The following is a 14025-nucleotide window of genomic DNA, read 5'->3' on the forward strand; positions in this document are numbered from 1 at the left end:
CTCTTTCATGTTTGTCTCATGCCTTCATTCATATAAGGACACACACAAGCACGCATACGTACACACACTCACACGCACACAGTATATATAATAATAGAAGAAACATATTATGTTAAAATCAAAGTAATCAAATTCTACATCTGTAGCCAATCAGAGGAGGATACACTAGCAGTGTCCAATAGGCCTGCTTAGAGCACTTAGTGGGCGGAAGAAGTGGGGAGAGGGACTGGTTTAGTGTTTCAGTAATTCAGAGCTATTTATGTACCAAACTGTGAAAAGAGGAATGGAGTTCTTATTAAACTTGTAAACAAAAACAAAACATTTTCACTGTATGTATGCAAGGAACCTTCCTCCAACGGAATCATGAGTGAGTATTGCACAAAGGGATCCGGCGGGCATGCAGATGAAATAGACGTGCATGTGTGTGTGTCGTATGTCGTTAACTGTCACTGCTTGCACTCAGGCAGATTGTGTTGCTTTATTTTTGTTGACACAAAGTTCTAACAAAAATATGTATTTTTTTTTAGCGAACAAATGCTTTTAGGTAAACTTTTCAATGGAACATAGACTCAGTCCTCCACCCTACCCAAAAGTTGTGTGTGATAACACAGTGCTGTGTTAGTGTTGTGAGTTAAAGTGTGATCAGTATTTGGCTCAGTGCTGTGTTTGTGCTGTGAGTTAAAGTGTGATCAGTATTTGGTTCAGTGCTGTGAGTTAAAGTGTGATCAGTATTTGGTTCAGTGCTGTGAGTTAAAGTGTGATCAGTATTTGGCTCAGTGCTGTGAGTTAAAGTGTGATCAGTATTTGGCTCAGTGCTGTGAGTTAAAGTGTGTTCAGTATTTGGCTCAGTGCTGTGTTTGTGCTGTGAGTTAAAGTGTGATCAGTATTTGGTTCAGTGCTGTGAGTTAAAGTGTGATCAGTATTTGGTTCAGTGCTGTGAGTTAAAGTGTGATCAGTATTTGGTTCAGTGCTGTGAGTTAAAGTGTGATCAGTATTTGGTTCAGTGCTGTGAGTTAAAGTGTGATCAGTATTTGGCTCAGTGCTGTGAGTTAAAGTGTGATCAGTATTTGGCTCAGTACTGTGTTTGTGCTGTAAGTTAAAGTGGAATCACTATCCATTTGTGTAGCTCAGCTTTAGCTTCTACCTCTCTCTCTCTGGTCAGGTAAGATGGACATGGACCCACCGCTGCCAGATGCCCCTTTGCCAACTGCCTCCCCTATCCCATCCACATCCCCCTCTGCTCCAGATTCCAACCCCTCTCCCTCCACACCGAACCCCTGCCCCACAGCCCCGCCCCATGCACCGCCCCAGCTGAGCCCCTCTAAGCTACGTCCTTCGGGGAGTTTTGCAGCGCTGGCTAAGCACCTGGTCATGCAGGAGAAAATGAAGGCATCAGGAGAGCTGCCCACAACGCCCCCTACTGACAGAACCCCACCTCACACAGGTGTGATATGGGCTTAGTCTGGGGCACCTGGTGTGGGTGTGGATGTGGAGTAGGGGTATAGGATAGGGTTTAATGGCAGAAGGTGGGGGCTGAGGTTAGAAGGTAGGTAGTTTGATGGCAGAGGGTAGGAGCTGGATGGAGGACAAAGGGTTTGATGGTGCAGGGTGGGGTTTGATCTAGTAGGGTGGGGTTATAGGGTGGAGTTTGGTGGAGGAGAGTGGGGTTTGATCTAGTAGAGTGGGGTTATAGGGTGGGGTTTGATGGTGTATGGTGGAGTTATAGAATGGGGTTTGATGGAGACAGGTGGGGCTTGATACTGTAGTGTGGGGTTATAGGATGAGGTTTGATGGAGACTGGTGAGGTTTGATGGCGTAGGGTGGGGTTATAGGGTGGGACTTGATAGTGTCAGGTGGGGTTATAGGATGAGGTTTGATAGAGACTGGTGAGGTTTGATGGTGTATGGTGGGGTTATAGGGTGGGACTTGATAGTGTTGGGTGGGGTTATAGGATGGGGTTTGATGGAGACTGGTGGGGCTAGATAATGTAGGGTGGGGTTATAGGATGAGGTTTGATGGTGGAGGTTGGAGTTTTTTTCTGTTGTTGTGCCTGCAGAGCCACCTGATAAGGAAAAGGAGGAGGAGGAAGAAGAGGAGGAGCTGCCATTTGAGGAGCTGGAGGAGTGGGCGAAGGCTGGAGATGCAAAAGCCCAAACTAGTGTAAGTCACCTTGGTTACCATCCTCATAACCATAATTACCTTCACCATGGTTACCATCCTCATATCCATAATTACCTTCACCATGGTTACCATCCTCATATCCATAATTACCTTCACCATGGTTACCATCCTCATATCCATAATTACCTTCACCATGGTTACCATCCTCATATCCATAATTACCTTCACCATGGTTACCATCCTCATATCCATAATTACCTTCACCATGGTTACCATCCTCATATCCATAATTACCTTCACCATGGTTACCATCCTCATATCCATAATTACCTTCACCATGGTTACCATTCTCATAGCCATAATTACCTTCACCATGGTTACCATTTCCATAGCTAAAATTACCTTCACTATGGTTACTATCCTCATGATCATAATTACCTTTCCCAGTGGTTACCTTCCCCATAACCATAATTACCTTTGCCATGGTTACCATCCCCATAACCATAATTACCTTCACCATGGTTACCATTCCCATAGCCATAATTACCTTCACCATTGTTGCCATCCCCATCACTATAATTACCTTCACTATGGTTACCATCCCCATAACCATAATTACCTTCACCATGGTTACCATTCCCATAGCCATAATTACCTTCCCCATGGTTACCATCCCCATAACCATAATTACCTTCCTTATGGTTACCATCCCCATAACCATAATTACCTTCACTATGGTTACCATCCCCATAACCATAATTACCTTCCTTATGGTTACCATCCCTATAACTATAATTACCTTCCCCATAACCATAATTACCTTTGCCATGGTTACCATCCTCATAACCATAATTACCTTTGCCATGGTTACCATCCTCATAACCATAATTACCTTCGCTATGGTTACCATCCCCATAACCATAATTACCTTTGCCATGGTTACCATCCTCATATCCGTAATTACCTTCACTATGGTTACCATCCTCATATCCATAATTACCTTCACCATGGATACCGTCCCCATTATCCAAGTTACTCTCGATACACCAAGCATGTTTAACGGGGAGTTAAAGCAGCCCTCCCTCACTCTATTGCATCGCTGTGTCTAATTTTACCTCCCTGGAAGATGAGCTCAGATCAAGCACTCACCCCTCAGCTCCAAAGGGTACATTCCACCCACCAGCTGATTATGTGGGGCAGGTGCTTGGCTTCGGCTGGGGAATGTGGCTGGCTGCTCCTGTCCTGTGAGAGTGAAGTCGGGTTTAGAGAAAGTCCTGGCAGCTAAGACACACTGGATTCTGTGTGAAAATTGAGGAATGCTGGGTATTGTACACTCTAAGGAGAAAGGGTTGTGAAAGGCTACTCTGTGTTTCCATTGAGGAACCCTATCTAGTTGAACAGTTCTTTGTCAGGCAAAATGGTTCCATCTGGAACCTTCACACTTTTCATACCTACCATAAAGGATTCCATTAAGAACTAAAAAGGGTTCCCCTCTGGAAACGAGTCAACAAACCCTCTGAGAGAGCAGCTCAGTCACACACTGGTAGTCTGTCACAGGCTGGCGGTCTGTCACATGCTGGCAGTTTGTCATAATGGCGGTTTGTCATGCTGGCGGTTTGTCACATGCTGGCGGTCTGTCATAATGGCGGTTTGTCACAATGTCAGTTTGTCACAATGGCGGTTGATCACACGGTGGCGGTCTGTCACAATGGTGGTTGGTCACACGGTGGCGGTCTGTCACGCTGGCGGTTTGTCACAATGGCGGTCTGTCACGCTGGCGGTTTGTCACGCTGGCGGTTGGTCACAATGGCAGTTTGTCACAATGGCGGTTTGTCACACGCTGGCGGTCTGTCACAATGGCGGTTGGTCACACGGTGGCGGTCTGTCACGCTGGCGGTTTGTCACAATGGCAGTTTGTCACATGCTGGTGGTTTGGCTCTGTCTGCGGGAGATGCCTTCCGACAAAAACGTTCAAAAATATGAGGCGTTGCAGGAGGGCATAGGATCAAATCCCCTGCAAGGTGACACTCATTCTCTCTGATATAACTGAGAGGAGTTAAGGGTTAATTATTTTATGTATGTTTTATAGCATACATATGATGTATAAACGTAGTTTAGTTGTACATGTGTTTTTGTTGTTTTGGCTCCATACTCAAGAACATTGGATTTGAAATAAAACAATAAATATTAGGTTAAAATGCAGACCGCCAGATTGAATTTGCAGATATTTATATCTATATTGGGTGATTCATGTAGGAATTACAGCCCTTTTTGTACATAGTACCCCCATTTTAGCAGAGCAAAAGTAATTGGACAAATTAACAAATCTTCAAAGCTCTTCCTCACTACCCATCTTCCGCCATGGTCTGAAGACGCATCTCTTCAGACTATACCTGGACTAACTGCCACCACTCTGTGTATCATTTCACTTTAAATCCCCCCTTTCATGACGCTCATGTTACATGTACCCCCATTCCAGGAATTTTTGTAATCTGTATTTGTCCTAATATTGTAGCTTGTTCTTCTCTTGTTCTTGACTTGGCATAAGTTAGGTCAGAATAATGTTCACTGCATGAACAGAACTGTGTTCTTGGCTATAAATAGCTGTACGAGAGTATTGTACCTGTGTTTTGTAGTTGTCCATGACCATGAAATGCACTTTTATACGTCGCTTTGGATAAAAGCGTCTGCTAAATAAATGTAATGTAATGTAATTAACACAATTTGAAATAAAGTTGTCATATTTAGTACTTGGTTGCAAATCCTCTGCATTTGATGACTGCCTGAAGTCTGTGATCCATAGAAATCACCAGGTGCTGGGAATCTTCCCTGGTGATGCTCTGCCATCTTCAGTTCCCGTTTGTTTCTGTGGCATTTTGCATTCGGTCTGGTCTTCAGCAGGTGAAAGGCATATTCTGTTATATTCAGGACAGGTGATTGACTTAGCCAGTCAAGAGCATTTCGCTTTTGGGCCCTGAAAACTTCCTTGGTTGCTTTAGCAGTATGTTTGGGGTCATTGTCCTGCTGAAAGGTGAAGTGCTGTCCAGTGAGTCTAGAGCGACCTGAGCAGATAATATCTTTATGTATGCTTCAGGATTCATCCTGCTGCTACCATCAGCAGTCACATCATCAGTGAAGACAAGTCAGCAAGCTCCAGTGGCAGCCATACATTCCCAAACCAACACTTATCTCCACCATTTTTCATGCGGGGGGTGAGGTTAGATCAAGAGCAGCTCCTTTCTTTCGTCTGTGCAGCACATTCCAAATGCCAATACCACACCTAGAATCAACTCTAGACCTTTTGTGAGCTTTCTTGTGTATGAACTACCGATGCAAATACACACTGCTGGCCAAGAAACAGCTGAGCAGCCAACTGTATTTAATGAAATATATGCAATATATATTTAATGATAAATATAAAACTAAAATGCACATAAATATGCTACACAAAATTTTAACTGCATGAAAGTTTGTGTGGGCAGTAAATCAGACTGTGAGTGGTCTGTGTGCTCCTGTTTCTTTCAGCTCGGACAGTACTACCTGAAGTTGCCAGATGAGGGCAACGCGGAAGCAAACAGCTGCAAAGCTGTGGACTGGCTGATCAAGGCCGCCAAACAGGGCAGCAAGAAGGCTGCCAAGCTACTGCGCCACTGCCTGACTTATAAGAAAGGTAAGCACACGCTACCGAAGGCACGCTAAGCACACGCTACCAAACACATGCTAAGCACACGCCACCAAACACACGCTAAGCACATGCTAGCAAACACATGCTAAGCACACGTTACCAAACACAAGCTAAGCGCACGCTGTCAAACATATGCTAAGCACAGGCTACCAAACACACACTACCACACACACACTAATAAGCACATGCTACCCAACACACGCAACCAAATACATACTAACAAGCACATGCTACCAAATACACGATAAGGACACACTACCAAACACACCCTAACAAGCACATGCTATCCAACACATACTACCAAGCACACAATAACCAACACACACTACCAAGCACACACTAACAAGAACACGCTACCGAACACACCCTAACAAGCACACGTTACCGAACACACCCTAATAAACACATTCTACCCTACACAAGCTACCAAACACACCCTAACAATCACACGCTACCAAGCACACACTACCAAACACACTCTAACAAGCACATTCTACCAAATAAATGCTACCAAACACACACTACCAAGCACACGCTACCCAACACACACTACCAAGCACACACTAACAAGAACATGCTACCAAACAAACCCTAACAAGCACATTCTACCCAACACAAGCTACCAAACACACCCTAACAATCACACGTTACCAAGCACACACTAACAAGAACACGCTACCAAGCACACTCTAACAAGCACATTCTACCCAACACATGCTACCAAACACACTATCAAGCATATGCTACCCAGTACACACAAAGAAACACATGCTACCAAGCACACTCTAACAAACACACGCTACCAAACACACTCTAACAAGCACATTCTACCCAACAAATGCTACCAATCACACACCAACAAGCACACGCTACCCAACACACACTACCTAGCACACACTAACAAGAACACGCTACCGAACACACCCTAGCAAGCACATTCTACCCAACACAAGCTACCAAACACACCCTAACAATCACATGCTACCAAGCACACACTAACAAGAACACGATACCGAACGCTCTAAAAAGCACATTCTACCCAACACATGCTACCAAACACACTATCAAGCATATGCTACCCAGTACACACAAAGAAACACATGGTAACAAGCACACACTCCCAAACACACGCTACCAAATACATGCTAACAACCACATGCTAAAAACTACACACAATGTCACATCGCTCAACAATGCATACACTATCATGAAGGCACAAATATCGCAGTTGTACCCTTGAGCAAGTTACTTAACAGGAAGTGCCATGGTCACAGGTGAAGTTCTTGCAGAAGAAATTTTATTCTCTTGTTGCAGGCATCACCCCAGAGAATGAGGAGGAAATGAAGAAACTGGCTAGTGAAACCAAGTTTGAGCGCGCAGTCAGGAAGGCTGCCATGATGATGTACTGGAAGCTGAATCCAGACAGGAAGAAGAAGGTGGCAGTGACTGAGATGCTGGAGAATGTTCAGCAGGTCAACTCAGGTGCAGCTACAGTGTTAACCACATTAACAGTAGCACTAGCATTAGTATCATTAGCATTGGAGAAAGTAATGGTAAGCAGCATAAGCAGTTGCAACAGAAGCTGTAGCAGAATAAGCATGACCAGAATTAGCAGTAGAATTTTAAAAAAATGGTTATTGGACCTTAGTGTTACTAGGGCTATTGAGGAAAACTCAGCCTTACTTTCTGCTTGTTGGCCACAGCAGTAACAGCAACAATAATGGTAGCATTAACATTAAACACAGTAAAATTGGAATCCGCATTTGCTAAAGCACCATTAGCATTATTAGCACCAGTAAAGCCATAGTGAAATTAGCATTAGCATTAGTAATGGAATATGCTGCTCGACTACAGTGCTAATGCGTTCTCTGTCAGGTGGAGCTGTGCCAGGCTGTGCTCCCTGTGCTGTAGAAGACCAGAAAAGAGTTCTGAAGAGCATGGTCAGCAGCAAGAGTAAGACTGTGTGTGTGTGTATGCGTGGGTATGTGTGTATGTGTGTATGTGTGAGTGTGAGTGTGTGTGTGTGCACGTGTGAGCATGTGTGTGTGTGTGTGTGTGTGTATGTGTGAGTGTCTAAGTGTGTCTCTCTATAATTGTATATGATGCTTTTTTTCCTCAGCTGGTAAATATGTGGGTTTAGAAGATTTTGTGGAAATTACCAAAAAGTTCACGCAAGGTATCACCCCCTCCCCCACACTGGACAGCAGCAGGGACCCTGCTAGGGAGGAGGATGAGGAGGAGGATGCAGTGAGGAAGAGAAGCCTGAATGAGAAGGTGAATTCTTCTCTATATAGCTTGTTTTTTCAGTTGTTCCGGTTTTGCCAGAAATAAAACATCTTGGTGTGGTGATTTTGGTTATAGTAAGAACATTGCCATGGTAACATTCCCACCTACACAGAAATGAAATTTAGTCTGTGATGTCACAGCAAAAGTTGGAGCATTTCAGTCCGCAGCAAACCAGTTAAACCCTCAGCAGACCTTTAAATCCTTAGTGAACAGTTAAACTGCAGAAGTGTTTCCAAATTCTACTGCTATCTACAAAGTGCAAGTGTTTCATGTTCATGTTTAACCCAATTATAGAGCCAGTAGGTGCAGTACATGCAATCCAACCAGGCAGTGCAGTGAGTCCAGTGGGTGTTACTTACCCACAGTGCAGTGAGTCCAGTGGGTGTGGCTTACCCACAGTGCAGTGAGAGCAATGGGTGTGGCTTACCCACAGTGTAGTGCAGTGAGAGCAGTGGCTGTGGCTTACCCGCAGTGCAGTGAAGCCAGTGGGTGTGGCTTACCCACAGTGCAGTGAGACCAGTGGGTGTGGCTTACCCACAGTGCAGTGAGCACAGTGGGTGTGGCTTGCAGGAGGACCATAGTGGCCTGAAGGAGTCGGCGTATCACAGGATGCTGAAATCGGACTGGGGAATGGGCGGGGCTGGCTTACTGAATGCTGACAGCCGCACCGCCATGACGCGTGCACTCAATATCAAGTCCCACTTCCTGGTAAATAAAACACGGCCTCTCTCTTTCTCTCTCTTGCCAATTCTCTCTTTCTCCCTCTCACTCTTATGAACCTCTTTTAAACTTTTATAAATCTCAGTATTAATGATTACAGATGATGTAAAGGTGAATACCATACTTTGTTTAGATAACCAGGTCAATCCGCCCGTTTCACACTTCCTGTCTTTTTTGCTTCCAGGTAGCTCCACTTCCACTTGCACTTGCACTGCTGTCTTTCAAAACAAAAATGTCTGAGAGTAGAAACAGGAGCTTTGGGGTGTCCCGGGGTCATTCTGTAGCCATTAAAAACAAAAACAATGTATTTACAATGTATTTGACATTGGTTTTTGAAATGGCATAGATATCGAGGTTCAAAAATTGCTGTAAATATTGGAGAGCATTTACAACAAAATGTATCGTTATTGACATAAATGTCTATAAATTTATATCTAGCTAGCTAACTAGATAGCATCTGAAACAGTGACATATTAGCGAGTATGGAACTTTAAAACTATTCATTTGGCTAGCTAGAATGGTTGGTTATAGATAGCTAACTATCTCTTAGCTACATACTGTAGCTACACCCTCACTCATAAAAATGATTGAAAACATTGGTATTAGCCAGCTAGATGTTGAGCAAATACATTTAATTAAACAATTTGAATACACAAACAAATTGTGAAATGGAATTTAACATTTATTGTTACCAGCCATATCAAATTAGACAGTTATCTAGCTAGCTAGACATGAGAGTGACAGATACTGTAATTATTTAGCGAGCAGCTAATGTTAGCAAAGACAGTGTAGTGTGTAGCAGTGGCTAGTGGAGCTAGCTAGTAACCAAGGGGGTAGTTAAGTGTTATCATGTGTATAAAGTGTGTGTGTGTGTTTTGTTGACAGTAGTGTTATGTTAGAAAGCTAGCCACAGAAGGGCTAGCTAGGTTAAATGCAATATGTTTGTGATGTCACCATTTGCAGTACTGGTGCCTTGCAGGGTGTGCTTTCAGGTAAGCCTAATCCTCTGTGTATTGACAACTTTGGTTTACAATAAAAGATAATGAGTGTTCCTGAAGATCCGCCTGGCCTGTCTTTAGATGCGCTCGCTACAGGTAACATTAGCTAATGTTAACAGGCTAGCTGCTAGCTGTGTGGTTTGGGACATCAACTCTAATGTTAAATCTGCTTGCACATGATCAGTGTCAAAATGCTCGACACAGCGTCAAACCATCACATTCCTGTGCAGGAAGCATTGATGCCCGACATGGAGCAGTGCTAAGGGTGAAGCCACACGTCCTCCAACGAGATCACCTGCCATCGCTCTTGTCTCCCATAATTGGTCACTTGTGAGCGTTATAAAATTTTTAAATGGGGGGAAATTTACATGTTGGATCTTTAGTCTGATTGGCTGTCCTTCTGGTCGCTTTGCTGGCTTGCCTTGCGTCACCAGCTATTCCAACATGCCTTGCAGATGCGAAGAATCGGTTCTCATAGAAAATTAATGGAGGCGAGTGGGTGGCTTCATCCTAAGCCTGGCATAGCAAACACGCCTGAGGTAGGCATAAAGGGAGGCATCTTCTATGAGGATGGGAAAGTGGTACCATCACATGCACATGGCTGTGTGTAGTTTTCTGTCGTTCATAAGAGAAATATAAATCTACCTCTTCAGCATATACTGGTTCAGCAAGATACAGAAACTGGAAATAAATATGCCCATTGAGAACCAGGAAGTGGCTTCTGTGAAAAGGGCTAATAGCAAAAAATATCTTCAATGTGAGACTTTGTTTTGGGTCTTTTGGTCACAGGATATTCTGCCTCTATTAGGAGAAGATTTATATATGCAGTTATTTTGTTGATCAGTTCATGTTGATGGCCCAGTTTATGAATCTACATTTTTGTTTAGATTGACCCATAGTGTGTATTCTCTCTCTCCCCTCTCTCCCTCCCCCTCCTTGCCCCAGATTCTGCAGTACCCCCTGCATGCGCTTATGGAAGTGAAGGAGCACCTTATAGACTGGGCGTCCCGTGCCGGACTGCAGTGGCTGAGTGCCCTCATCCCCACGCACCACGTGAACGCCCTCATCTTCTTCTTCATCATCAGCAACTTCACCATTGACTTTTTCGCCTTTGTCATCCCTCTGTTTATCTTCTACCTCTCCTTTATCTCCATGGTGATCTGCACTCTGCGGGTCTTCCAGAACAGCAAGGCCTGGGAGAACTTCCGGGCCTTGACCGCGCTGCTGTCCCGCTTCGAGCCGGGGCTGGACCTGGAGCAGGCCGAGACCAACTTCGGCTGGAACAACCTGGAGCCATACCTGTACTTCCTGCTGTCCGTGTTTTTTGTGATCTTCTCCTTCCCTGTGGCGGATAAGGCGTGGATCCCGTGCTCGGAGCTGGCCACGGTGGCCATATTCTTCACGGTGGCGAGTTACGCCAGCCTGAGCAGCACCGCTGGGACCTACATGCGGCGGGCGCTGATCATTGAGGTGGCGTCCTCCGCCTGCGCCCTAACGGCTCGGCTGCCCGAGCGCATGGCCGTCGCACGGTTGCTAGGGGCGACCTTCGCCACGGTGCCGCTGGGGGACTGGGTGGAGCTACGGTTGAGCGCCCCATGTCTGCTGTACATGTACCTGTTCTACCTGTTTTTCAGAATGGCGCAGTTGCGTGGTTTCCGTGGCACCTACTGCTTCCTGGTGCCCTACATGGTGTGCTTCACCTGGTGCGAGTTCTCGGGCGTGCTGCTGCAGAGCGCCACGCCCGTGGGGCTGATTCGCACCTGCGTGGCCTGTTTCCTGTTCCTGTTTGCTTTGCCCGTGCTCATGCTGGGCCTGGCTGCCATGCTGCTGGTGCAGATAGCCAAGTGGTTCCTGGAGCTGCAGCTCACCAAGCTGCTGGTGACGCTGGCGGTGTGCGCGGTGCCGGTGATCCTGCGGCTGTGGACGCGCTTCAGCCTGTCTCCGCTGGACGTGCTGCGGGCGCTGGTGCGCAGCAGCGCAGTGAAGCTCATCCTGTTCTGGGTGTCCGCAGTGCTGCTCTTCTGCTGCGTGTACGTGCTGCGGGCCGAAGGCCTGAAAGCGCGCGACTCCTCGCTCTCCTGGCGCCAGTACGCCGACGCCTGCGGGCCCCCGGCCTGGCAGCACACCAGCGTGGCGCACACACAGATTTTCTGCAGCCACCTGGAGGGCCACCGCGTCACCTGGACCGGCCGCTTCAAGGGCGTGGCCGTGGCTGAGACAGAAAACGGCCCCCAGTCTGTGATCAACCTGCTGCCCACCTTTGCTGGAGACTGGCTGCGCTGCCTGTATGGGGAAGCCTACCCTGACTGCGGGAACATCACCGCCCAGAACAGCACCGCCCAGAACAGCACCGCGCTGCAGCAGCTGGAGCTGCAGGAGCTCTGCCGCCTCAAAGAACTGACGAGGCACGACTGCCACGTGAAGCGCTTCGACAGCCACCGCTTCGAGGTGACGGTGGGCATGCTTCCGGAGGAACTGGGCGCGGAGGCCACCCCGGACGTGGCTCTGCGGGCCAGCAGCGAGTTCCGGCAGGTTCTGCTGGGCATGGAGGTGGGCAGCGTGGTGGAGTTCAGCGCGGTGCTGGAGGCCCGGCTGGGCAGCCGGAGCCCCGCCCTCCAGCTGCAGGCCATCCGCTCCTCCGCCCTGGCCGCCAGCACGCAGTACAAGATCGAGCCCGATTGGCGGGGCGCCGTGCTGCGCGCCATCAAGTTCGCCTTCGACTTCTTCTTCTCGCCATTCCTGTCGGCCAGAATCCACGTGTAGCGGGGCATTGGGGGGGTCTGAAGGGGGGCAAGACTGCATGTGTGTTGGCTGCAATAGATTCATATCTTCTGCACTGTCTGTCACTGAGTGAAGAAAAAATTATGCCGTTGCTGTAGAAACTATATAATAATAATTATTATTATTATTGCTGGTGAACCATGACATGGATAATGGTTTACAGGACCTCAGTATTTGGACAATAGTATTTGGAAAAGCCTTAACAGAGCCTTATCAGAACCCCATCAAAACGTTTTTATTTTTGAAGAAAAAAAAGGCGTTTTGGGGTTGTCTGAATCCTTCCCAAAATTCTATATTTTGTTGTGCTTTTTTGAAGGGACAATATTTTTTATTTTTGATTCTTTTCTGATATTTGAAAGATACTCTTAGTTCACTAAACTTTTGCCATTTCAGTACATATAAAGATCATTTTAAATAATGTGACTTTAACTTGACCCTGTTGTTTGTGAGTGCTGTCCCTATCAGTGTGAGTCCCTTCCTGATGAGGTCATCAGAGTGCGACTAGCAGTAGCGCTCTGATGAGGCCATAATCAGGGAAGCAGGGCTGTAGCACTGGCTGTTAGGCTCAGCTGTGGGGAATCTATAAATCCATCATGAATAAAAGTATTCTGATAAATCAGACTGCATCAGACCCCTTTCTGAGGTACACTGAACACTAGCAGAATTACACTGAACACCAGCACAGAGTTATACTGAACACCAGTACAGAGCTACACTTAACACCAGCACAGAGTTATACTGAACACCAGCACAGAGTTACACTGAACACCAGCACAGAGTTATACTGAACACCAGTACAGAGCTACACTTAACACCAGCACAGAGTTATACTGAACACCAGCACACCAGCACTGAGTTACACTGAACACCAGCACACCAGCACTGAGTTATACTGAACACCCGCACAGAGTTATACTGAACACCAGCACAACAGCTCAAAGTTACATGGAACACCAGCACCCCAGCACAGAGTTATACTGAACACCAGCTCACCAGCACAGAATTACTCTCTCAACCCACCCAACAAAGACTGTTACGACCCCTGTATGACTTTGCATGCATTTGAAATGATCAGTAAGCCACAGGATAAAGATCTGTAATTACTGTCCTTCCCAAACTTATGGACAGGAACATCATAAAAATTTACTTTTGATGTAAAGTATGCGATTTATAAACAAAAACTGGAGGTCAGATATGTTGTGTCTGTTCTGTTTGGATATTCTATTTATGTTCAGTTTTGATTGGCTGCCCACTAAAAGGCTGTGCTGTTAATTGGATACCATGTTATTCACTCCAAATGATCTCCAAATGACCAATACCAAATGCACCTGTCGTGGCAGTCCTCTGGTTCTTTATGTGTAATATAACAGCTTAAGTGAGGATCTTGATCACTCGGAGGGCAACACAGTGCAGGTTTGGCTCCTTCTCGTTGTC

At 46.2% G+C, this 14025-nt stretch overlaps 1 protein-coding gene across 4 annotated transcripts; it reads left to right on the plus strand.

Moving 5' to 3' along the window:
- The first annotated feature begins 224 nt into the window (after window positions 1-224).
- On the plus strand, window positions 225-13210 carry wfs1a (Wolfram syndrome 1a (wolframin)). 4 transcript variants are annotated; one of them, XM_064337859.1, is made up of 9 exons: window positions 226-367; window positions 1247-1444; window positions 2057-2160; window positions 5647-5791; window positions 7121-7288; window positions 7682-7759; window positions 7926-8080; window positions 8663-8800; window positions 10756-13210. In XM_064337859.1, exons 1-9 carry the CDS (start codon window positions 364-366, stop codon window positions 12571-12573), a joined length of 2808 nt encoding a protein of 935 aa, XP_064193929.1. In that variant the 5' UTR covers window positions 226-363; the 3' UTR covers window positions 12574-13210. The 4 variants fall into 4 exon arrangements, with proteins under 4 accessions (XP_064193931.1, XP_064193929.1, XP_064193932.1 ...); XM_064337858.1 differs by having other exon boundaries at window positions 227-367; window positions 1163-1444; XM_064337861.1 differs by lacking the exon at window positions 8663-8800 and having other exon boundaries at window positions 225-367; window positions 1163-1444.
- Window positions 13211-14025: the final 815 nt, after the last annotated feature.

The sequence above is a fragment of the Anguilla rostrata genome, chromosome 5 (assembly GCF_018555375.3).
Source record: "Anguilla rostrata isolate EN2019 chromosome 5, ASM1855537v3, whole genome shotgun sequence".
NCBI classification, from domain to species: domain Eukaryota; kingdom Metazoa; phylum Chordata; class Actinopteri; order Anguilliformes; family Anguillidae; genus Anguilla; species Anguilla rostrata.